Source organism: Natator depressus, chromosome 9 (genome assembly GCF_965152275.1).
Source record: "Natator depressus isolate rNatDep1 chromosome 9, rNatDep2.hap1, whole genome shotgun sequence".
Classification (NCBI taxonomy): domain Eukaryota; kingdom Metazoa; phylum Chordata; order Testudines; family Cheloniidae; genus Natator; species Natator depressus.
This window is the reverse complement of record NC_134242.1, coordinates 82,639,415-82,665,046: the sequence shown is the minus strand read 5'-3', so window position 1 is coordinate 82,665,046 and position 25,632 is coordinate 82,639,415. Positions and strand designations below refer to the sequence as shown.

The window sequence follows — 25,632 nt, the reverse complement described above, 5'->3', positions numbered from 1 at the left end:
ACTACTTGATGATGATTCCCCATTTATAGTTACATTAAGACCAATCAGTTAGCCAGCTTTTAATCCATTTAATATGTTCCATGTTAATTTTATATTGTTCTAGTTTTTTTTAACCAAAATGTTGTGTCATACACCTTACAGAAGTCTATGTACATTACCTCAACATTATTACCTTTATCAACCAAACTTGTGATCTCATAAAAAAAAAGATATCAGGTTAGTTTGATAGGATTTTCTATAAACCCATGTTGATTGGCATTAATTATATTACTCTCCTTTAATTCTTTATTTAATCAAGTCCCCTAGCAGCTGCTCCATTATCTTGCCTGGGATTGATGTCAGACTGACAGGCCCATAATTGTCTGGGTCACCCCATTTACACTTTTTAAATATTGGCACATTAGCTTTCCGCCAGTCTTCTGGAACTTCTCCATGTTCCGAGACTTATTGAAATGAATCCCCCTTTCTGCAATTCTAAGTGCTCCCAGATTTGGGGGTGTTAAGTCTGGAACTGAGGCCCAAAGCCCATCTCTAATTAACTCCTATTTGTGATTATCAATTCTTTCTATTGCACCTGAGCTGAGCGGTGATTTACGTTCCCATAATGCCTTGCATTCAACAGATTAAAGTGCTTCACAGGCTCAGTTATATGGGGCAAATCCTCTCCCACCCTTTGTGGGCATGGAGAGCCCCAGCTGCAGACAAATAGGGTTCCATTACACGGGATATGGGTAGTGCACATGGCCAGCATAGTAGGGTGTAGCCCCACAGGGCTTCCTGACCCTAAATGGCAGAGGTGTAAGGGACCGGACAGTGGAGGTGGAGAAGGAGGAGCAAGAGGCAGGACTGATGAATTCATGACTAGAGAGGGTCTTTTCGCAATTGGGATGAAGCAGCTGCTTCTGGAGAGCAGGCAGAGGAAGAGAAAGAAGCAACACCTCTTTTAGTTTCCCCTACAAAGAAGAAGGATTCTGAGGATGAAACTGGTGTTGTTTATCCATCTTGCTAAATTAACTCACCAAGTGGATTAATACAATCAAGGGTTTGCCATTAATACAATTCGTGGTGTTGGTACAAAACTGAGCTCACCCCAAGCAGGGTTCCACCCTGCATCAAAACTCCCATGCCAAAAAATAACGTTAGTCAGAAGTAGGATTTTCCCCTGGCCATATACATCTATTCCACCTAGAAAAGGCTCATTGAGCAACAGCAAGCCCAGACTAATGGGACATAGGATACTGGTGTGACAAAGTGGGAATGTTCTTAAGGTTTTCTCCGAATATTGTGCGGGTGCCTCAGTTTCCGCTATGCCTTTTTTAAGTATCTAGGTGTTGGGATAAGGGTGTGTGATTGTTGCAGAGCCCTAGGCAGGTGTGATGCTGTCTGCACAGAGAATGGCAAACACCCTGTCTCCTGGCAACTGATGGCCTGGGCCCCTCCCTTGCAAAGGTGACAACTGAAGGTGTTGGAGAACAAAAAGATAAGGTGGCCTCCTGCCCCGAGAAAGAAATAAAGGCCAGAGGAGGGGCTGGAGGGGGCTTCAGTTTGGAGCTGGCTGGGGAAAGAGAGGGAGGCCCAGAACCGGGGTCTGGCCTCTCTGGTCCCCAGGATGGACCTGACTGAGGGGTCCTGTTCTCTGTACCTACAAACTCTGTTTTAGACCGTGTTCCTGTCGTCTAATAAACCTTCTGTTTTATTGGCTGGCTGAGAGTCATGTCTGACTGTGGAGCTGGGGTGCAGGGCCCTCTGGCTTCCCCAGGAGCCCTGCCTCTGCGGACTCACTGTGGGAAGCGCATGGTGTGAAAAGGGGATGCTGAATGCTCCAAGGTCAGATCCAGGAAGGTCGAAGCTGTGTAAGCTTCTTGCCCTGGAGACAGTATGCCCACAGAGAGGAGGCACGCTTCCCCAGAGTCCTGATTGGCTTTGTATGGAATAGTTGCAGAGCATTGCCCGGTGACTCCATGACAACTGGACTAGATGGATAACAGGTCTGATCCATTCCTAAGTCAATTCCTGTCTCTGATAGTGGCCAGTATCAGATGCTGTTGAGGCCATTGCAAGAAACTCCACAGTAGACAGATGTAGAATACTCTGCCCCATGAGGGTCTCATCCTAATTCCCACTAATCAGAAATTGGTTTAAGATGAAATACGGTGTTTTACATCCCTTCAAGCCTCAGCTCATCTGTGGGATGTAAGTATCATCATCCCCATTTTACATATAGGTAAACCGAGACACAAAGAGATTAAGTGATTTGCCCAAGATTATGAGACTAAGCAGTGGCAGGGCAATATTAGAACTCTTGAGTCTGTCATTGCTTTTATCCCTCCTGCTCTAATTACAACATGCTTCTTCCAGATGGGGTTAAATAGAGTTCGTCCACCCCTAGCTGAATGTGTTGGCGTCTGAAATGTGAACATATGGGTGGTGGTAAAGAGTTCTCTCCTGCTGCATGTTTTGCAAGTGAGGACAGGGGAAAGTTTTTTCTGCTTTAGAATAAAATAATCCTAAAGAAACAAATGTAACTTAAGTGGATATTTTTGTTTTAAAGTAATTTCCCCCTCAGTATATCTTCTTGTAATTACTATTTAATGATTGTAAAGGAGGAAACGGTTCCCTTTGATTACAGGCAGGAAGGGGTCCCCTCTGAATATAGGCAGCAAGGCCATCTGTTAAATCTGTCATGTTATTAACATGACGCAGTTTAAAAGAGGGATTTAACTACTTTACAACTAGCATTGCCCTTGGACCATATCTCTATTCACTATGCATTCAACTTTGATCTCCTTGCAATCACTTGTTTGGAAAATAACTACTGAGCTACAAGATCTAGAAGTGTTTTAAGAGATACGAAAAACTAAACCCTAAAGGGTCCTTGCCAGGAAGAGAGTTAGTGAGCTCCCGCGTCTATTAACTTTGGGCTGGAAAAAAAAATCACCACATCTGGGAGCTGACCACACCCACACTTTAGGAAAGCTCTGATCTGGATTTAAACTCTGCAGATCAAGCCCACCTTTAATTAGCTTTACTGTTTCCATGATTTAATATTTCCTTACCATTTTACCATGGGATCATTGAACATAAGGTTTCTAGGCAATGCCTTGCAATTTGGATTATGTTCTACGTACGTGTCTGCATTTGAGACAACCGCTTCTCAGGGATTCGACCATGACATATCCTATAAACTGTTCCTTGTGGACAGAAATCTGCATGGAGCCCCAGAAGATTAAATGGGGATCTGTGCAGGCTCAAAAGTCTGATTCCACAGGCCAGCAGGGACTTTGCAGAGGCAGCACAACCATTCTCAATGTGGGAAAGGCTGTATGGTGGACGGCTGAAGAGTGACTCATTGGCCCGTCTAAGGAGCAGCATTACCAGACACTAAAGAGAGCTCTAACCAGTATGCCACAGCCAGAAGATTGGCGGCTGTCATGTGGGGATACAAGGGGCTGGCTGAAGGAGTAGTTACTTAAAGCAAGGAACAAACTGGGGAATCTTGCAGACTCCTCGCTGAATAGAGAGGATTTCCAGAGAAATGAGTAGACCCCAACAGCAGAAATCTACCCAGAGATTCACATTTAAATTGCTGATCCTGTTGCTGTGGCCTGAACTGAATCTCCTCTCAGATACAGCCCTGATGGGGAAGTGTAAATATTAGAAAATTCTATTAATCATCCAAACACCTCACTGCCAAACACTGCACTGTCCAGATGGATTATTTGTCTGTCACACAGGGAAACAACCTATTCTCTTCAAACCCAGTTCATTATCTTGTTGCTAAAAAATAGGACTAGCAGTCAATAGTCAATGTACACTGTCAATCTTGTTAAGATCTTCTGGCAAGCAGAACAGTTAGACCATAAGACAAGCCTGAAAAATGATTTTTTTAAAATTAGTGCCCATTTCAGGTGACTCAAATGAAGAGGGCCATCGCCAAGCTAACACATATTAGGTGTGTATCCTAGCAATAATCAAGCCCCAAACAGATCAGAGAAGCATCCAAAAGATGCTTTGGTCTAGGACTCATGCTGAAGTCTAAGAACAGATGCTGTTGAGAGATTTGTCATACAGTACTTCAAAGGAAAAGGTCAAAGCTCAGAATTAAGAGTCAGGGAACCTGGAATCTATTCCTAGCTCAACCACTGACTCCCTATGTGATCCAGGAGAAGTAACCTATTTTTCAGAGGTGAAGACGTCAGTGGGAGCTCTGTGCACTCAGCACCTCTGAAAACAGGTCATTAGTCCCTCTGTTTCCTCATCTGTAAAGTGCAGGGAATAATATTAACCCACTTTACAGGATGTTGTAATGTAGGACTTTATGCATGGAGTGGCCAGAAGTGATATCTGACAGACATTAGCACTCTCGACCTTCCACTATGCTTGGGAGAGCAAGTGCAGTGCCAGTGTGGTCTGAATGCCCATGCATCATGGGTAGCTTTTTGGTGTGCAGACATGTGGTGTGTTATGGTATCACAATGCTACAATTCTCTAGTACAGACAAGGCCAAGTTCATTTAATTCACAAGCTGTAATGATGAATGCAGTCCATCTTCCTGCAAGAAGCTACAATGAGGACTGTGAAACCCTGCAGATAAATCTAGGAAATCTGCCTCGCAATCCATGATCTGCTGGTTCATGTGTGGACCTGGAGAAGTTGACAGATAGCACTGATCATTTCAGCTCTCTCCCCTTGAGATCCAGAGGTAAGAGGTTAGCACCATGCTATGCAATCCCTTAATAAGGATGTTAACACCATCCCTGTAATTTAAAATGTCACCTTTTCATGAGCTCATTTATCACAGTGAAACTTCCAGGATGCTCTGAATATAAAATTCTATGCATGACAATCTAATATTTAAAATATTAAAGCAAATTATAAATGGTCCCAACATTTAGCAGCATTGACTCCAACAGAATATCCAGTGTCTGTGGTAGACAGTAATCATTTATACATAAATAATTTGTGTGTGTGTGTGTGTGTGTGTGTGTTTTGGGGGACTGTGGGAGGGAGGGGGTAGGGAGCAAGTTCAGAACAAAGGCAAACATTCAAAACAGCCTGAAGCCTTTTAAAAATGTCAATTATTTGCATTCCTAACACATGAGCAAATGCAATCACAGTTTACTGGATAAAAGGAGATAGCTTTGGGAGATCACAAAAGGGGAATGGAATTCTGCCTTGGAGTAAAAAGTGGGCATAATTCCCCTGGCATATCTATTTAGTGCTTTACATCCATAGCTGTCAAAGTGTTTTACAAAGGTGGGTAAGTATCAATACCTCCATCCCATTTTACATAGATGGAAACTGAGACAGAGAAGTCACCCAGTGGTCAACTGGCAGATTCTGTAAGAGCTCAGATCAGTTCCCAGTCTAGAGCCTTACCCAGTGGTCAATGCTGCCTCTCCACTGAAGTCAGTGTTAGCAATGCCAGCTTCTACAGCATTGACTTTGAATCTGAGAACCCAAACGACGAGTGAACACTCCAAAGTCCAAGAAGTATGGTCTCCAATCCTTCGGTTTTTCATGGAAAGCAAGTAAGGCAGCTGCATGTCATGTGTTCAGGAGTGCAAGATGTTTGATTAGTTTTATTTTAAAATAGACTTTCTCAGTACAGTGCTGAGAGAGTATCTCAAATAAAATAATGGTGACCACCCCTAGCATCTGGATGGAAATTTTGCCGAAGCACTCGCTACAAAATCTGTTGCAGCGAACTGGAGGGATGGAATGTATGTTATGTCATTTTAAATTCTCTCCCTACCCGCTCGTTACTTTAAAATAAAGAGTGTTCCTTTAAAATAAAGAGTGTTCAGTTCTGAAATGTACCCACTACTGACCTGAACAGCCACTAGCTGAGCCAAAGGCTGTTAATAGGAAACCAGGCAGCCCACACACCGCACCCCTGTGAAGTACCAGTGGGGAAATAGGAGGGTTAGGTGAATGTTTATAAGTGTTTTGAAGATGTAGAAGTGCTAGGTAGCATTAATTACATGTGGAAACAATAATAATAAAATAATAATAATAATATCAGTTCATTGGGCTAGTTGACAACAATCCGTCTGGCATAGTTTTTTAAGAGTGCTCTGCTGGGAAAGATGGAGTTCTACAATGAACGCACCATAAACCATTAACACATCCACTTAACACCAGTCAGCCAGACTTTCAAGAGATAGCCAACTAATTTCTACTCCTGAATCATAGAATCATAGAATATCAGGGTTGGAAGGGACCTCAGGAGGTCATCTAGTCCAACCCCCTGCTCAAAAGAGGACCAATCCCCAATTAAAGCATCCCAGCCAGAGCTTTGTCAAGCCTGACCTTAAAAACTTCTAAGGAAGGAGATTCTACCACCTCCCTAGGTAACGCATTCCAATGTTTCACCACCCTCCTAGTGAAAAAGTTTTTCCTAATATCCAACCTAAACCTCCCCCACTGCAACTTGAGACCATTACTCCTTATCCTGTCATCTTCTACCACTGAGAATAGTCTAGAACCATCCTCTTTGGAACCACCTCTCAGGTAGTTGAAAGCAGCTATCAAATCCCCCCTCATTCTTCTCTTTTGCAGACTAAACAATCCCAGTTCCCTCAGCCTCTCCTCATAAGTCATGTGTTCCAAACCCCTAATAATTTTTGTTGCCCTTCGCTGGACTCTCTCCAATTTATCCACATCCTGGGACCAAATCTTGTGGTCTTTACTCAGCAAAATTCCCACTGACTTGTAAGGACTGGCAGATTTGCTGCTTACGCATAGAAGGAAAGCTGTGAGGAGTGAGAGGAGCAATAGAGGTTACCAGATTACCAATACCTGGGAAAAGAAACAATGAGCTGGTACAGCCTGTGATCCTCCAAATAATGTGTGGCTGCACTGGACTAGCATCATCAATATGCCTAAACACAGAACAAGCTTAAGACATTTCTCCGACTCAGAAAAATCACAGGCCATCCAAAACACCCTCAGTTAGGACTTAATCTCAACCCCTATCCCCTAGTATTTCATATGGTTGCAACTGCAAGTATGTAAGTGCCCCAAATTCTGAAATTCTGTTGACTGCAAGAAACAATTGTTAGCAACAGAGATACACACAGTCACAATCCACCAGCCCACACTGTCCCCAGCACAGAAAACCCACAGATACCTAGTGATCACAGGAGGTCCCTTTAATTTGAGGGTTTCAATTGCTTTTTAACAAAACATCCTTGAAATACTTGTACAGCAGATGAGTATGAGAGGGAGGACCGGAAGAGCAAGTGCTCTTTCTTCATTAAGTACAGCAGCATTGAAAGCAGTAGTTAAAGATCCAAAGTACAGCATGTTTTCACCTTGTTCATGGGATATATTAGTTCAGATGGTAGAAGAGCCCACACAGGAACATTCTGTACGCACCTACTAACCAGCATACTAAACCTTTGATTTAATAAAGAGCAAACAAAGATTACAAGACTGGAGTGGGACCATGGCGAACGCATGAAATGACTGGTTTGACGCAGGAAGCCGTTTAACTGCACATCGGTTTTTACAGTTAAGTATTGCCATTGAAAGAAGTAAGAGTCTAACCAGACCCCCAAGCTTCTGCCCCAAAATTCAGAACAGCTGTTTGAAAAATGGCTGTAACTGGGCCCATCTCTAGTTCTCCAATAGGATTTGAACAGTCTTTTTTTTTTTTTTAAATATACAATTTTTTTATTGGCCAGCTCAACAAAAGTACAGAAGAAGGAAGCCTTACATGCTCCGCAGAGATGAAGAGGTCATTCAACCAGCTGAGCAATTTCCCAGCTGTGGCTAATAAATGCAGCATTGTCTAGAATTCATCTGTCTTTATGACTCCCTACCACAGAGGTAAATGAGAAATATAGGATTGTCTGTCCAGCAAACACTGGTGCTGTCCTGCAAGGGGACAGATGATTTACTGCAACGTCAGCAAAGAGAAAATAAGCCAAGCGGGGAAGAGTAGATACACTGATGAGGAGAAAAGGCATTTCATTTCAGTGATGCTTACCAGCACTGTTAAAGTCAGGGTGTCTCAGCATTTCAGTTATACACTCTCATTTTCCCAGGGCTGTAAAAATTTCATTCCTGGCTAAAACTAGGCCCACACACTTTCTAAGGGTATGTCTGTTCAGGATTTTGAAAGTTTACAGACAGTTTATATATGAAGATTTTTAAAGAAAATAATACAAATCAGCTTAATAAATTACATATATTCTTACTCCCCGCAGATTCAGTTTCTTACATTCCTGACTGCAGGCTTATCAAGGAGCTCAGTGTCCATGATACAGGCTATGTGGATGCAACGCTGGACAGCCTGGATAATAATGCAATAAAGAAAATGGGAAACTAAATTAAAATAATAGTAATTTGATATGTCTTGCCTTTCAGAGGGTGTGGCCGGCAGAGAAAGTGTAGGAGAATTTTAGCTTTTCAGAGGGCTATGTTTTTCTTTGTCAGAGCTGGAGACTGAAACCCTCAGAAGAATGGGTATAACATGGGCAGCAAATACTTCCCCATACCACTCTGCCAGTGTGCCTCAGGGACCACTTGTAGGGTATACTGCCTCTTCAGCCCTCAGCCACTCTGCTCAGATTACCAACATGGGCGCCAGTAGTGGGCATTTGCTTTTTTGAAGTGGGCAACCATCCACTAGGAACTAGTGTGAAGATGCAAAGCTAAATTTTCAAAACATTCTTAAAGGGAAATGGCTCACTGATGCCTGGGCATTGGGAATGTAAGAAAATCTCTCTCTCCCCAAATTAACATTGTTAGCACAAAACTTTCGTAGCTGTTGTTTGGAGAATGAGGCAGATAGAGCTTTTATTTCCCCCTGCTTTATTCACTGTTTATGCCCTACCATACCTCTTCATCTTCTTGCTGTGGGGTAGCATGTGGCCCCTTCTCCTAGTCCTCCTGTGATCCAAAGCAGCATAGGAGAGAAGAGCTGCTTTATCACAACCTTATCTTTTCCCGCCATACTACCTCCCACCTGCATGGGCTTGTCCCAGTCTGATCCTTACCGGGATGTTGGAACAATCTGTATAGTGAGGATGCTGAGAATCAATGAACCAAACTGTAAACCCTGTATATAATGAAGCCACTTCAAGCTGGGGGTGCAGCAGTCACCCCTAGTTCCAGCAACTATGATCCTTACCCCTCTGATAAGCAGAGGAAGCAGCCCCTCCCAGTACAGTCCTTCTCTCCGCAGTGTGGAGGAGTGAGATGGTTTTCCAGTGCAAGCGTTCACAACTTGTGTGTCACCATCCCCCTGGAGTCAGGAAAGTCAATGGTGGGGGAGGTTGCAAAGCACTGAAAATTTTATTTCAATCAAATCTCACTCCCCCACTCCCTGCACACCCTTACCCTTCAAGCTCAAGTATGCTGTGTCAACCTTTTGAAACACACACACACAAATTAGATAGGCTTATTGTTATCACGGATGCATTTTTACATGTACAGTAAACGAAAGGAGTTGAAAAGATTTGACTTTAAACAAGAGGTCACCAATCTGAAAAGGGTTTAGAAACACTGGCCTGCTGGCTAGAGCAGTGAACTGAGATTTCTAGTTCTTGTCCTGACTGTCACTGACTCACTGTGCAATCTTGGGTAAATCACTTAAAACTTTTGGTGCTTCCATTCCCATGTTTGTCAAGTGGTGAAAAGACTTACCTAACCTCACAGAGGGTCTGTGGAGCTTAATTTGTGTCTGTAAAATGCTTTGAGATCCTCAGAGGAGAGGTGCTATGTAAGTGCTAACTATAGCATTATACCATAGCTTTACCTCTGTTATCACAGAAAAGAGCCAATAGAAAGTCACAAGATACCAAGCATAGAAATCACATTTCTTATTCCAATCCACAACACGGTGAAGCCATGCTTAGGTATGATTACAATGTTCTCATCTTGTAAATGACACTGATTCTAGAGACAGAAGGAATCATTAGATTCCTCCACAAGACAGTGGAGATTTTTTCTAGGAAAAAAAACACCTTTGGGCATTAAATAAAAACTTGTGTACTCTCCTATGAAACAAAGTTAACCAATCTCTCCTCCAAGGTTCATATCTGGCAGCCTGGTCAAATAGCAGGACTGGTTTACAGCCCATGGGCTCTAAAGAGTTAAAAAGAGGCTTGCACAAACTTTGCTCACAGTGTAGCTTGCAGCCTCTTTGCTCTTGGTCTCTCCTCCCTCCCTCCTTATTGAGGAGAGGTAGCAGCAGTGCTGGAGAGCTACCTTTCCTTCTACAATCTAACAACTGCCTACAGCAGCTGAAGGAGGGAACTGTCTGGCTAAGGCTGTTTCCATTCAAGCGTTCAGGCACATGAACAGAAGACTCTCCCCACCCTCCCTTGCTGAATGAAGGAAGAATATCAGCATTTATGCGGTTAAATCAGTCTGTCGGCTGGCATCTCAAGAGCTGGAATAAGAGTCGCCCCTGCCTGTCACGCAGCAAAACATTTACTTCAAGAGCAGAGAAGGAGAAAGTGCACTCCGCATGCTTGTTCGAAAGAAGATATTCTAGCTCCAGCAGTAAGATGCAAATATTTCTTCCGAAGACTCAGCTAGTGGGGGGAGATGTTCCTAGACAAATTCTCAGCAAGTCCAAGGTCTGAACCAGATGCTTCCCACCAATCCTGCTTGCTAGGAAAGGTAATTATGCTCTTTAAATTCTTGTTTATTTTCCTACATTCTGGCATAGCTGAGGCTTAGACACATTAGTTTACGCTTTGGCGTCAAAACAAAAGTATACCATCTGCCAACGAAAGAAGAGACCCTTGCCCCCAAATTCCCACTGGGGAAAATGCAAGAAACGGATGGAAATGGCATTTCAATGCTTTTTTGTGCTTATTCAACATTTTTTTAAAGTGTAACTTATAAAGCACACTGTGCTCTGTACCAGGGTCTTTCTGCTTCTGCCAGCCAGGCAAAGGAGGACTGAACTACTAGCTTAGGAAAGCCCACGTTGGTGGTTTCAAACTGCGCCTCTTACTGTAATAATTGTCCTTTTCAATCCTGTTCTCATCTCTCTGTGGTAGTTTTAGTACTGGATGGAACAGCAAAAACAGCTCACAATTGTTGTCCTCAGTTTCAAGGATCCTTTGTTACCTATTAAAACTTAAACTGATAGTGGAAAGAAAGCAAAGGAATGGAAGCATCTATCTAAGATAAGAGCATTTACTGCAGTTATCTAGCTATGCATTGGTTTTATCCTGGCCGTACTTATTGTGTTGCAGGGTTTGAAAATCATTATTTCTCTTCCTTTGCTATAGAAGCAAGGCATGGGGTGGGTCAGGTCTGGGTCATTAAAAACAGACTAAATCCTGAGCATGCTGAGATCCCTCAGCAAATATTGGCTTCATTGGGAGGTGAATGACTTCAGCACCTTGGCCCTCTGCATGTCTGTTACGTATGGTGAGGGAAAGTGCTCTGATGTTAGTTTGTTTTAAGCCTCCATTTCCATTATTGATTTTTTTTATTAAACTACAGAACTTGCCTAATTTAAATAATTTCTCAAAAATAATTACAGAATTGTTATGACAGAACCATCTGTTTGGACTCAAAGGGCCTCATCCACTAACATCAATGAGGAGCCGAGGGCGTGAGCAGCTCCCAGGACTGGACCATATTTTCCAAGTAGGTCAGATCCTGTTCTGAATTAACAAATATTGATCAACAACTTAGATCTTTTAGGGAATTTGGTTTCTACTTCTGATGCACTGCACTTTAACAAATGTCTGTTAGTCTGACGATTAATTTGGAGGCTTCCAAAGCAGGGCAGGGAGGTCTTTGCCTACTCGGTTCTGAATCAGACAGTTCAGATCTTAACCTGCTTTGGAAATTGGCTTTGTGCAGCCTCTTTGCATATCAGATTTGCTTACCTGCTGTTAAACAACCCAGCTGCCACGGCTAGCTAGTGGGATGAAACGGCTACAGAAAATACATTGAAATTCTGTTCCTGAGCCTTTTCTGCTAATAACAGTCTTTGTAAAACTAAAGCAAGTATCCAAAAAGATCCGCACATTGAAATACCTGCTAGTCATTTCAAATTCTTATATTTTGCAGTGAAATGCTCTTTGGCTGATCTTGGTAACTGCTTCCTTTCTGGAAAAGATATAGGTAATTTCTCTACTTTCAACAGTCCAAATGAAGCTGAAGTCTCCAGATGTTACCTGCAATTCTATATTAATCAGACGACAAGTAATAAAAATCCATGCTAAATCTCCACCATTAATCTCTTACTTCTATTAATTCAAACTCTTGGCTTGGAATTAATTGTTGCACTTGAACTCCTAATGTGCTTAGCATTATACAGTCTAATTTTCAGAAGTATGTCAAGCCATTAGCCACTCTGGTCTTTAGGGAGAGACGCAGATTTCAGTTTTCTCTACCAGCTGAGACAGCTACAGACATGGGGTAAGGACAATGTTCTGCACTTTACTCATAGCATGTCAGACTACACATTGATTGCACTTCGGCAGTGGTGGAGAAATCATATAGTATTAAAGTAGGTGTAATTAAACAAGCTCCCGCCATATCCTGTATTTCCTACTAGCTACAAACAGTGAGTCTGTTCTTCACGGAGAAAGTTCATGCTTTATTCAGGCAAAGTGTGGGAATTATGGGAGTGAAATTTACTGCCCCCACCCACTCCGAGCCAAAGTCCAGGGCTGTAGCACAGCCTCATTCTTCAAGTCCTCTGCTGCAGCCTGTGTGCTGAAATAGCAGTGGCAGCCCCCACTATCACCACACCAATGCCACTTAGCGTGGTAAGATGCCAGCATCCTTGGGAACACAGATTCTTGGCCCCGCCCCTGCTCTCCATGCTGGCCTATGTGGGGACTGCACTGAGACCCTGTGACACACAGGGGAGTGTTTCCAGCATGGGGCTCACATAGTCCAGGGTGCTTCTGCTGGCAGTCTCCACCAATGTGAACTTCACCCCATACTGGATATGAATTCATTTGTACTATCACCTCCCAGAAGTCTCCTGTCTTTCTGTTTTTCATATGAAGGATAAATAGACACGCATCAGATTAAGAATGGAAAAGTACTGAGTTCTTTAATAACACGTGAGCTGTGTTACTAACCACTTTGTTTCAGAGAAAGGCACCCATATTATATTTTACATATATATATATATATGGCAGCCAAAATCATTAGAAATGTGGGCCTCACAAGCCTTTATATAGTATTTTATACATAGGCTTATGAAAACACATTTCCAAAGTCAGCAGTGATTTTGGCTGCTTCAAATTTTAGGTGTTCAATTTGAGACAACATAAAGCGATCTGATATTCAGAAAGTGCTGAGCACCTGCCCTCTGGAAGCCAGGTCCCACTAGGGCATCATTTTGGGCTCCAAAACCAAGGCACCCAATATCACTAGCCACTTTTGAAAATCTAGGCCTTGTTCTTTACATTCAGGTTTTCCAGGAGTGTTGAAGTATTTAAAAAACATGGAATGGGCCAGATTTATCTCTGGTGCAACTGCACTAATTCCAGGGGACTTGCATCAGCAAGACCTTTGCCCCAGTCTGCCTGGACAGGTTAATAAGTAATAAAAATGGAAGAAACCTCAAGAGAGAAAAAAGCTGGGAATCCACCAAAATATCACAAGATCTCCTGCTTTCAAAAGTGGATTTCAAAATTGGAGGTGTAGGGTATCATTTGCATAGGTGTAAACCTAAACTGAAGGAGTTACTCTGGATATACACTGGTGTAGCACATCTGGCCCATGGACTGCTGCTGAAGTTTAAATGTCATCCTTATGCCCTGAATTCAATTAAAATAATATGTGCCAAAGGCTACGTAAAACCAGACTCAAACGCAGGGCTCACAGGCTGCAGAAGTCCAAGGGGTTTGTTTGTTTTCAGTGGCGCTTTTTTTGCTGAAGCCGTCTGGGAAGTCTGAAGAGATCGATAGAAGATGGTTGGGGTAGAGAAAAAGGAATAATAAAGCCTGTTTGAAACTTTCAGAAATAGTATCTTTCTAAGCTGCGAAAGGCCAATCCAAACACTTTGAAAAAACATACCATTTTATTTTATCCTCTGCCCTCAGGAAGGCCTACAGTTATGTGCTCTTAAACCACCCTTGTTTTAAAACTGCATTTATTATAACAGTGCTGTCTGTGCCAATGTAAGTGAGCATTTCTCAGCATTTCCTATAAACCTTTAATTTCTTGGAAAGTTTGTAACTTGGCCATGAGAAATTCATTTGGCATAAAACGTGATAGTCTATAATGCAAATTAATTATTTTAGCTGCTTGGGCAAAACAAGCTTTTGCTATCCTGACAGCCCAATGATTGTGTCATGAGAGAATTTCAAGGGAGATTTTCAAGAGCACGTAGGAGACTTAGATGCTCAAGTTCATTGACTTTTAAAGGGACTTAAGTCTTTTAGGTGCTTTTTGAAAATCCCACCTTTCATTCCTAGTGCCGTTCCTTCACATGCCAGCCCCACAGAAATGCAACTTCCTGGGGATGTTGCATGCTTAGTCCCCAGGGATTAGCACTATTCTGCAGTAACCATCACTACGCTGCCCATTGCAAATAGCCCTAGAACAATCAAACTCCCAGGTGTGCTGGAAAAATGGCTTTATTCCACTTTTCCTTCCCCCAGATCATGAGGCCCGATGGGGGCTGGTTTAGGTTAGGGGCTGGCTCAGGGCCTGACAGAACTCATAGCAGCACACTCTAACCATGCCCCCTCCTGCCTCTACACTCCAGTGGGTGGAACACAGCCAGATAACCAACTCAGGAATTATTCTAGGGGAATCCCCAGCTGACTGTTTAAGCCAGCAGTACAGCCCAGTTTGACCATTCTATCATCCAGCAGGATCTGGCCCACTTATTCCTTAAGTTATCCTTTAATCTATTTTTAAACTGTTTGAAACCAAGAGGGATCCTAGCAAACGCTGGGAGTGGTGTGGAGACACTGTGTTCAGCCCTTCAGTAACACCCAAGCCAGCTAAGTGGTAGTACCGATGGGACCCACACAGGGCCGGCTCTACTGTTTTTGCCGCCCCAAGCAGTGTGCCGAATTGCCGCCACAGCGAGTGGCTGAAGATAGAAGCTGCTACTGAACTGCCACCGTGGACGGCTGAACATAGAAGCTACCGCCGATTTACCGCCACGAGCACACGGACTGCCGCCCCTTGTAGATTGCCGCCCCAAGCACCTGCTTGGAACGCTGGTGCCTGGAGCCGGTCCTGGACCCACAGCGAATTAGAGCTAGCCTTTTTCCCTCCAGAGAAGAATGTGGCACTGACTTGTGGGAAGAACTGGTTAAAAAAAAAAGACAGAACTGTTTTCCCTCTGAAAATGCATTTATATCAAAATTAAGATGTTTCACTTTGTTTTGTTTCAATAATGTTGAAATTAGGGCTGTCAAGCAATTAAAAAATTAATTGTGATTAATCGTGTGGTTAAAAAAATTAATCACGATTAATCGCACTGTTAAACAATAGTATACCATTTATTTAAATATATTTGGATGTTTTCTACATTTTCAAATATATTGATTTCAATTACAACACAGAATACAAAGTGTACAGTGTTCACTTTATATTTACTTTTGATTACAAGTATTTGCACTGTAAAAAAACAAATAGTATTTTTCAATTCACCTAATACAAGTACTGTAGTGCAATTTCTTTATCATGAAAGTTGAATTTACAAATGTAGAATTATGTACAAAAAAACCCTGCAAAAATAAAACAATGTAAAATTTTAGAACCTGCAAATCCACTCAGTCCTACTTCTTGGTCAGCCAATCGCTCAGACAAACAAGTTTGTTTACATTTGCAGGAGATAATGCTGTCCTCTTCTTGTTTACAATGTCACCAGAAAGTGAGAATAGGCGTTCTCATGGCACCGTTGTAGCTGGCATCACAAGATATTTATGTGCCAGATGCTCTAAAGATTCATTTGTCCCTTCATGCTTCAACCACCATTCCAGGAAACATGAGTCCATGCTGATGACAGGTTCTGCTTGATAACAATCCAAAGCAGTGTGGACCAACATGTTCATTTTCATTATCTGAGTCAGATGCCACCAGCAGGTTGATTTTCTTTTTTGGTAGTTTGGGTTCTGTAGTTTCCATATCGGAGTATTACTCTTCCATACCTCGTCCCTCTCAGATTTTGGAAGGCACTTCAGATTCTTAAACCTTGGGTCAAGTTCTGTAGCTATCTTCAGAAATCTCACATTGGTACTTTTTTTTTGCGTTTTGTAAATCTGCAGTGAAAGTGTTCTTAAAATGTACAAGATGTGCTGGGTCATCATCAGAGGCTGCTAGAACATGAAATATATGGCAGAATGAGGGTAACAGAGTAGGGGACATACAATTCTCCCCCAAGGAGTTCAGTCACAAATTTAATTAATGCCTTATTTTTTTAACTTGTGTCATCAGCATGGAAGCATGTCCTCTGGAACGGTGGCACTTTCATGACAAAGATTGCACTACATTACTTGTATGAGGTGAATTGAAAAATACTATTTCTTTTGTTTATCATTTTTACAGTGCAAATATTTATAATACAAAATAATATACACTTTGATTTCAATTACAACACAGAATACAATATATATATGAAAATGTAGAAAAACATCCAAAATATTTAACAAATTTCAATTGGTATTCTATTGTTTAACAGTGGGATTAAAACTGCGATTAATCATGATTAATTTTTGTAATCACAATTAACTTTTTAAGTTAATCATGTGAGTTAACATTTTAATATTTAATGTGTGCATATTAGATATTTTACATTATGTTTCAGCATTAACAAAATGTTTTTACCTTATCAAAACAAAACATGTTGAGGTTTCCTAAGAGAAATATTTTTGGACTTTCTGTTGCATGAGAAATTTTTCATTGTTACAATTTGGAATGAGATCAGTTTTTGAAATGTCAGAATTTCCCATGGGATGGGAATCCCTTTTCTGTCCAGCTTTGCTTGTGGGAGGTAAGTGGGCACTTGTACACAGGACCCAGTCCACACTGGCAGAGCTTCAGCTGCTCATAGGACACTCTGTGCCAGCAGTAGCCTTCTCAAGTTATAGCTGAGATGACACATGCAGAGCTTTGTGTGTAGGAAGGCAGTGGGGTTCATATCTTTTCCTCCATTAGTTTTAATGGCCCTCATCTGTATAATCAGTGGGTGTTTCCCTAACCCACAAACACAGAATACTAGAATAGGAAACAATAGTGAATTATGCACAGTAACAGTACCCTTCCTCTAAAGGTACAAAGAACCTTTGTAAACACATAATGCTCTTCCAGATTACCAAATGGCTCACAGGACCCATGTCCGCGAATTCATTTCATACCCCTGGAAATGCAATGCTCTAATAGCGATCAGATCAGATACCAATTTCATATTATCCTTTATCTGTCAGGTTGGTATGGTGAGAGTACAGTACAAACTGGGTTTACTAATTCTTTTTGTTATCTCTTTCCCTTTTAGAAAGGAAGGGGTTTTGACTGACCCTCATTACAGAATCAGTTCAATGTGGAAAGTGGAAAAGACCCCATTTTTTCCAAACTCTCCTTCATCTAATCACTGACACCCATAACTTTGGAGAGTGGAGATCATCAACCATATTAGCAAGAGATAAAACAAGCTTGCCAGATCACCCAGGAATAAATCATCTGCAACGTGATAGGTTGGCAGAAAGTTCACTTCCTTTGTTCAAAAAGGAAAGTCTGTATAGAGCTAAGCCCGGCAGCAACTCAGATCTGTTAGTTCCAGAAGAGGACTAAAGAGATTTGGGCAAATTAAAACTCTGACAGCATAAGAAGTTATAACAACAAAAATCGATCTCTAATGGGGCATGTGAGAAATGACTTCCAAAGGCTCCTGTAGAGCAGTTTGCTTAACCAAGTAGGGTGAAGATCTCACAACCAACACAATTGTGCTTTCTCTACAGAACTCTGGTCAGAATCCACTTTCAGGTGTAAACCCCCTTTCTGGATTTTCTTCATGAAATGGGTGAAGGAAGGCAACATATTAAGGGTGAATAGAGAAAATGGACAAAACCTGAGAGTGAGCAATGACTGAGATTTATTTTAAATACCGTGGAAATCTTACTGGCCGTGTCCACTTGCCAACCCTGGCTACAGAAGTAAACACGACAGCAGATAAATATGCCAACCTGTACATGTACGTTGGCTTGTTCCTAACGCTCCTGGCCATCCTTCTCATACTACTCTTCACCATGCTCTTACGCCTGAAGCACGTGATCTCCCCAATCACCACCTCTCCAGAAAGCACAGAGAATGCACACCAGTTTACAGATGTAGAAATGCACAGCAGGATTCCTAGCATTCAATGAGACAGAAGCAACAGGCAGGAGGAAAGAGTTGCATGGCTCACAAAGCACCTTTTGTTTGGCAAAATATGTGTGTGCTTTGTGGGGAGGAGAACTCCCACCTGCCCACTCTGCTCTGCAATGTACTCCACATGTATCAAACAAACATTTTCAGCATCTAGGGCAGTATCATTTGACTCATTTGTGAACTGACAGTCATAAAATAACCAGTAGGCTTAGAACACTCCTGCCCCCTGAAGACTGCAAGCAACATGTGTTGAGAAGTTTGGTTTCTATGAGAATATGGAGCACATGTCCTAAATAAAATCTAGACCACAGAAGCCTAGTTGCTCTCAGGAGAGACTCAGCTCCTCCTGAAAAGACTTAATCCAAATGATAAAAGCTACTATAATGACAGCCAAAAAACCAAAAACGTACAAGAATATTTTCTGAAAGATGTATTTGCTGAGTTATCTTCCCCTCTATTGCTAGAGGAGATTCCTCGCCTGATAAGAGACTTGAACTCAAAGTTAATTTGTGGTGCAGGCTCAAAGAACCCACAGGGCACATAAGGAAAATGAATAGTGGTGTGAAAATCCCCAGACATCCATCCCATTCAAGAAGGAAAATCTTAAATGGTGTTTTTTCCACTTGGAATAGCACATTTGCAAAATGCAATTTTGGAAATAGACAAGCGTTCCTGCTATAAGGCCAATGTGCATCATATACTGGGGCTATTACTTTCAGACATTAAGAATCAAACAAAGAGTAAATAGTGCATTCCAATTATCAGAAAGAGGCAGCTCATTCAGAATGAAAGAAAATAAAAGGTAAAGTTCTTTGCATGAATCAAGCAGCATGAGTCATATTCAGAAGACACACTGCCTCTGTGTCCCTGCCCTTCCTTTGCAGGAATTGCATTCCCTAAAACTAGGTTCATTTCTTTCAGCTTTCCTAATGTCACTCAGTAATTAAAATCCTATTTAATGTTAGTGAATTAAGTGGACATTGCTAACAGTGATAGGGTTGTTCTGAACCTGGACCTCTCTGTCATCTCCATGTAGCTTTTCCCTCCAGAAACACGCTAAAACTCCCAATACTTTTCTCCCAAGGATACGGGGGCAGGGGAGAAGGGAAAGGGAAGAGAATGCCAAGGCCCCACACTGCAATAATAAATCAGCATGCACAGCTCTGTACTCTGGAGTTATCCTAAATGACCAACTAGTGTGCATACAAAATTAAAGGAAAATATGAGCACTGAAATAGGAGAGCAAGATTCCAAGAGATAAACTGGAACAGTAAGAAAAAAATATCTAAAATTATGAAACAATACGCTGGGAATGTCCTTTTAACGTCTCTCTATATAAACATACAATACTCTATGGAAAAAAATAAGGACTTTCTTCACATGGATCAGAAAGATGGCAATCAAATATAGCATCTCAATTCTGTTGGGCCACTATCCCTTATAACAACACTTTTTAGATAGGGATCATTTAAACTCATGTTTACTGGGCAGGTGCTTCCCCATGGATTTTAACTAGCACATCTTACCTCCTTTGCTCCTGTCTAAATCTAGCCTTGTGATAAAACTCCCTTGTGCTTTCCACTTTATATACAATCATTTGCCAATTCTCCTCTCTCCAAGGGCCTGAAAGTGCAAACTCTCCACACACAAACAGTGCTAAAATTAGCAATGACACTGACTCTACAGACCTGTAACAACAACAAGAACTTGTTCTTCCAATGCTTCGGGAATTGTGATTTCTTTATCCTTATGGGTCAGTTGTTCGATGGGTTGTTTTTGACTAGGAGTCTGGCTTCTTTATCTCTCTATGGGGAAGAACAAGATGCTAAAACCATACTGGTCATGAATGGTCCACAGCAAGGATTAGCATTATTGTCACTGCTTTTCTGACCGGAAGACTCTTTCTCCATGTAGAATAGCACCTTTTGTACTCAACGTACTCCATGAGGTACAGGCTCAACGGGGAAAACAGTTAGTGTAGTAACTATGTAAGGAAACACAACATCCAATATACTTTCAGCAATATTTTCCACACAGCCTTGGACATTAGAATGTATTTGCCTGGAAGAGAAATGTAGGCCAGGTCACAGGTTATCCTGTACTCTTGTGCCATGGGATCATCACTTGAGCACCTACTAGACAGGACCCTGGCTTAACAGTTCATCTGAGGGACGGTACCTCTCAGAGTGCAGCACTCTCCCTGTTGTTGTGCAGTTCTATCAGCACTGCTTAGGAGTCCAGATTCTACTTGTTGTAGGATTTAATCTAAATCCTGCTAAACCAGATTGCTACTAACTGAGCCATGCTGTCATGTATGTTTAACAATATAAAAAAAGGTTTACTTGATACAGTTTCATTCTTTCAGCAGCAAAAGCACAGAATACTGGCTAAAATATGTATTTACCCCATGCAATCTTCAGTCCACCGCCATCTTTTTCAGGACCCTTTTAAAAGTGTACAAGAGCCGTAGGATTCTGACCATTCCTTAACCCATGTGGCAATTAACAGTCTCTGAGAAACAATAATCTTCTATCACAATCACCCGGAGAAGGAAAAGTTTTACTCCCAAGAAACAGAGAGAGCTGCAGATATATCTATTTAATGAAGATATTTTAGTACAAAGAATAATGACAGACAAATTGATTTTGGGCCCAATCCTAATAGCAATTAATTCAGTGGCAGATTGGGGCCCTTAATTTTCTGTTAAAATATTTTAACTCATAAAAGTACTCTTATTCAAAAATTGATTTAATAAATATATTGTAAATGAAAGGTTGATCCATTTATATTTAATCATATATTATATCTGGGCAGATAATATATTTGTATACAATACTGCCAGGAAAGGCAGCCAGAGCTACCAACATACAGCATCACTTTTCCCTTCCAATGTTGTGTGTCTCCATTTCAGACAGCAAGTAGCTGTTCAGCTCAGTATGCCCTATGCCTGGTATGCTCCCTCGATAGGCTATTTACATAAGACCTATATATATTTTTGTTAGAAAAAACATGTGCACATTGTATGCACGGCTTGTCTTTTTCAAGGCTAGCAGATTTTAAAGCCTGCATTTCTCAAAGAAACAAATAAAACACGTGTTCTCCATTTGTAGTCTTTTTGTTCCTATTTGTAATTTTCAAGAGCATGGGCCTTCCGGGGAAAGGGACTGCTGGCTGGAATTTGCCTTTGTGGGTCTATTCGAGTCATAAGGATTCAGTGGGCTTTGGTATTGGTTTGGTTATGTTGAATGACGACTGCAATTTAAGCACTGAGTTGCTGGATCTGTAATGTTGTGGTCTCATTTCACCACCTTTTCCCTCCACAAGCTTTATTTGTTTGCTTCCCACTTGTCCATCTGCTAAAAAATATTTTTATAAAACCTAAGAGAAACACTATACATCAATTCTGAACCAGCTGGCTGCTTTATACTATTACCATAATGTGCACAGGGCCAGCAGCTCATAGTAGGGCTCACATGGAGGAGTACTATACTCCTCCAGTGGTCCCACTGATTTCAACCGAATCATTAGGACTGCTGGAGAATCACAAAAGTAAGGTACTACTGTGCACCCATGCAGGAGAATAAGGGAACATAAGGATCCCCCATACTCTGCATTGCCAGAGCCTTTGCAGTCAGATCACTTCCACTCTAGAGCAAAGGACCAGGCTTGACTGACTGAGTCCTAATTTGGTTCCGACCCTTCTCCTGGTAGGGTCTCTTTCTTAGGCTGGATTGTAAGGTTACAGTCCAGCCCTGTTTGAATCTAATAACCTTACTCAAACTCACAATCAGCAGGAAACAGAAGCCATCACAACTGCCCTTAACAGTCCTCAAAAATTCTTCCATCATATTTAGCCTAAAGGTTGCCAAGAATCCTCTCCCCACCCCACACCCATCTACAGTCATGTTTCACCACATAATGAATGTATGTTAAAACACAGCAAAAGATTCAAATACAAACATACCTTAAGAGCTAAAAATCCTGATTCACAATCTGTTCAATCACTCTCTATTAACTTTCATGGTGGGGGTCTCTGATGGGAAAAAAATCCACAAGTGATGGTGGCTGTTTGATACTTTTAGCATGCTTGGAAAGGATTGTAAAAATGACACCTAAAAAGCATTCAAGTGTATTCTTATACATATTGATAAATACACAAGAGATGCTGAGAAAGGATTTAGGACCTCTTCCTCTATAGGAATCAAGCAAAGCTAGGGGATCTCCCATATCAGTTTTCAGGTGCTATCTATCTAACTGTGGAGATCTGGATATGAATCTAATATTTTACAGCAGCATTCATTCATGACACAAACATTATACATGCACTGGTGCTGTTTTACAGTCATGGCTTCAAGGCATTGAGCATAAACTTTAGACTGTATGAGGGGCTTTGTGACCTTCATCACCCTCAGATCTGTAGAGACAATGAAGGTCCAAAAAGGAAGATGAGAAGTTTACAGATACTAAAGTTCACCCTGGTGCTTTTTTTAAAAAAATTACCATTTGCCTAGGCTTCAAAATGAATATGCAAAAAGTGGAATGAAAAGTTAACTCCTAGATTACTAGGTTCTTCTCCCCTCTCCCTGGATTGCTTTATGTGCAGATTTCCCCTAGTGCTTTCGCAACAGAGGAAGATTAAGTCCATCTTCCAAGGCAGTTAACGTTCTGCATGAACAATAATGTTAAACTTGTTTTTGGCAGAGTGATTTTTATCAAAGGTGTTCTGGGATCTTCTTAGATATAGGCAGGAGGAACTCATTCAGCTGTAGATTATATTTAGCTAAGAGTGGAAGTGGGTTAGTGACAATCAGGAAGGGGTCTGTCCAATTCAGATACAATTTATAAATAATGCCTATATGGACATCAATGTGAATTTAGCTTTTATGTAAATTTATCAACTGGAGAAGGGGGAAAAAAAGATTAATCATATGGACCTCAGGAATGGTCTTTGTTACTTTCTCCAATTATTTTATTGTTTGCAAACTATAAGTGTCTTTCACTTATTTTAGAGCGGTCACTTTAAAATTATTTCTCCAATAAGGTCCAGAATGACTTTGTACTCCTAGCAGCCAACCAGTTGACACTCACTCTCATGGTTTTACAGACACAGGGATCTATTCAGATGACCCATTTAAGGGTTTGGTGCTATTGGACTTAAGTAGTATAACAACTTTTAATAGACTACAAACTTACTAACAGCCAAATTTTTAGAGTGTAAACTATTAATGGAAAATAAATAACTAGGGCATACCCTGGTTTCAATTTCTGGCCTCATTTTTTTAGCGTCTTCCCTAGCAACTGCAAGCACTGGAGAGGCAGTGAACCCAACCCAGGGAAATGTGGAGTGTCCCCCTGACTAACCTAGACAGAGGCACTGATGGCTCCTACAGGAAGCCCCATCCAGTTCTAAGCTAGAGGGAGGTGACACCTAACTTTAGGGATCAAGTAGAAGTTTAGGGATCTGGCTAGAATAAGGACTCATGAGAAATAAATTTTATATAAACTTCATGATTCCAGTCATTCTTTCAGTCAATTTTCTGCATAAGTGAGTCAAACCCACACAGGCACACAGCCTCTGCTCTCTCTCCACCCTGCACTGAGGCTCAGCGTCTCGGGAGCACTACTGTGGCCACATATGGTTCAAGAAAGGTTACCTCCCTCACAGCCACATTAGGCCCTAGGCATTTGATCTAAATCATTGGCCCATTCACTACAAAATATTTTAAACTTGGCATTTGTATGAAAAAATGATACCTGAAGTCCTTGAACTAACTCAAGTCCCACCTTGAGTCCCTCTTCACTGCAGAGTTAACCTGGGCTCTTCTTCAGGTGTTGCCCCTCATTCCCCCGCCGCCAACCACACATACAAAAGCCACATCCCGGATTTTGGTGATGCTTTGAACCCAAGTTGGCTTGTCTATGGCCATAGGCTAAAGCCTGAGACTGACATCACATCCGCTTGGCAGCGAGGACACAGGCTAGATTAATTGAGAGCCAAAAGTCCTCCAATGCCTTCCCACAATTCACCCTGGGTGCCCAGACAGACAGGCAAGTTCTTCCACAATTCACTAGGAAAGAGTCATAGGGCTGCTTAGCTTACTGCAGCACTGAGAACGATGGGATATGCCCCCAGAAGTCTTAGCAAGACACAGGTGAGTGGAGCACCAGCGAGGACACAGTAACTGTAGTGCCACTTTGCAGTGTAGCTGCTTAGACCCAGGCTAGGCAAACACGGGTGCCAATCAAGCAAATTAAGACATACCTATATTTAGGACATACTATAGTTTCTAATCCCTTAGCAACTTTAATTCAAACGAATTCAAGTTGATTGCAAAACAAAACAAAAAACAAAACATTGTTCTGTCACCATACCTCTGGTTTGTCTGATGCTGAAGCACGTTTAAATGCACAAAAGGCTCCCATTTGGGTCATTGATGGACTGCTGCTGTACAGAGACTGGCACCCAGGGGAATCCTCCCCCCATCCCCATCTGGCAACAAGAGTGAAACTAATGTGAGTTTCACTGTTGCTCACAGATTTTTTCACCCTACTACAGCTCTGAAAAGTTCTGAGCAGCCCTAGATGCACTGAATCTGCCAGTCTGTGAATTCATGAAGACAACACTACATTGGGTTTCACTTGGCTCATGTTGGAAAGGTTATTTCCACAACTGTGCAAAAAAAATAAACTTTTTTTTTTTTGCTGTTAAATACATAGCCATGAAAAGGAGGAAAATGAGAGTTCTAAACATGCCTTGTTTTCGTTGATGTACTATTGTAGCATGTACTGAATTTCAGAGCTCTTTGCAGTTCTACTGTAGAAGCAACACTGAAATGACAGCTGGCAGATAAGCACAACAGAGACAGACTCTCTACACAGATTTGCAACTAGAAGAGCCATAATTGGAGAAAGAGGCTGGCCAGGATCAGAATGCCAAGACTGCTTTGCCTTTGTTTGACTTCTGCTGGTAACTGTCCACCAAGTTAGAGCCTGATTCAACATTTCCCCACCTTACCACCTGCCTCTGGATCCAGAATGAAGTTATTTGCAACAAAACAATAAGACAACTGTGTGTACATAATGTACTGGCTAAGTGTGTGGTTACTGCGGCTAGGCGATTGTTAAAAATAAATTTACAAAGTGGGATTTTTCCTCCCTGGTGACTTTTGTCTGGTTTAGAGTTCCTGAACCAACCCCTAAATATAAACCACTTCTGAAAATTCAGTTTTCATTGAAAATTTTGAACAAAAAAATAGTTTCACTCTTGTGGTGTTTGAAAAGTCTCTTTCACTCAATTCTGAAACCAAG

At 41.6% G+C, this 25,632-nt stretch overlaps 1 protein-coding gene and 1 long non-coding RNA gene across 10 annotated transcripts in view; one reads left to right on the top strand and one right to left on the bottom strand.

Annotated features, from left to right (window-relative positions):
* The window catches only part of LOC141993613 (uncharacterized), a 79,913-nt gene that overhangs the window by 38,404 nt on the left and 15,877 nt on the right, over positions 1-25,632 (bottom strand). The gene's annotated exons all lie outside the window — the stretch shown is intronic.
* SERTM2 (serine rich and transmembrane domain containing 2) lies at positions 10,157-21,403 on the top strand. Of its 9 annotated transcripts, none has more exons than XM_074963162.1 (4): positions 10,157-10,635; positions 11,527-11,619; positions 12,049-12,102; positions 17,453-21,403. In XM_074963162.1, exon 4 carries the CDS (start codon positions 18,039-18,041, stop codon positions 18,318-18,320), a length of 282 nt encoding a protein of 93 aa, XP_074819263.1. In that variant the 5' UTR covers positions 10,157-10,635; positions 11,527-11,619; positions 12,049-12,102; positions 17,453-18,038; the 3' UTR covers positions 18,321-21,403. The 9 variants fall into 9 exon arrangements, with proteins under 9 accessions (XP_074819263.1, XP_074819259.1, XP_074819260.1 ...); XM_074963158.1 differs by having other exon boundaries at positions 11,513-11,619; XM_074963159.1 differs by lacking the exon at positions 12,049-12,102.

Coding starts and splice junctions, on each gene's coding strand:
- SERTM2 (XM_074963166.1), top strand. CDS start 18,039: ATGACTGAGATTTATTTTAAATACCGTGGAAATCTTACTGGCCGTGTC.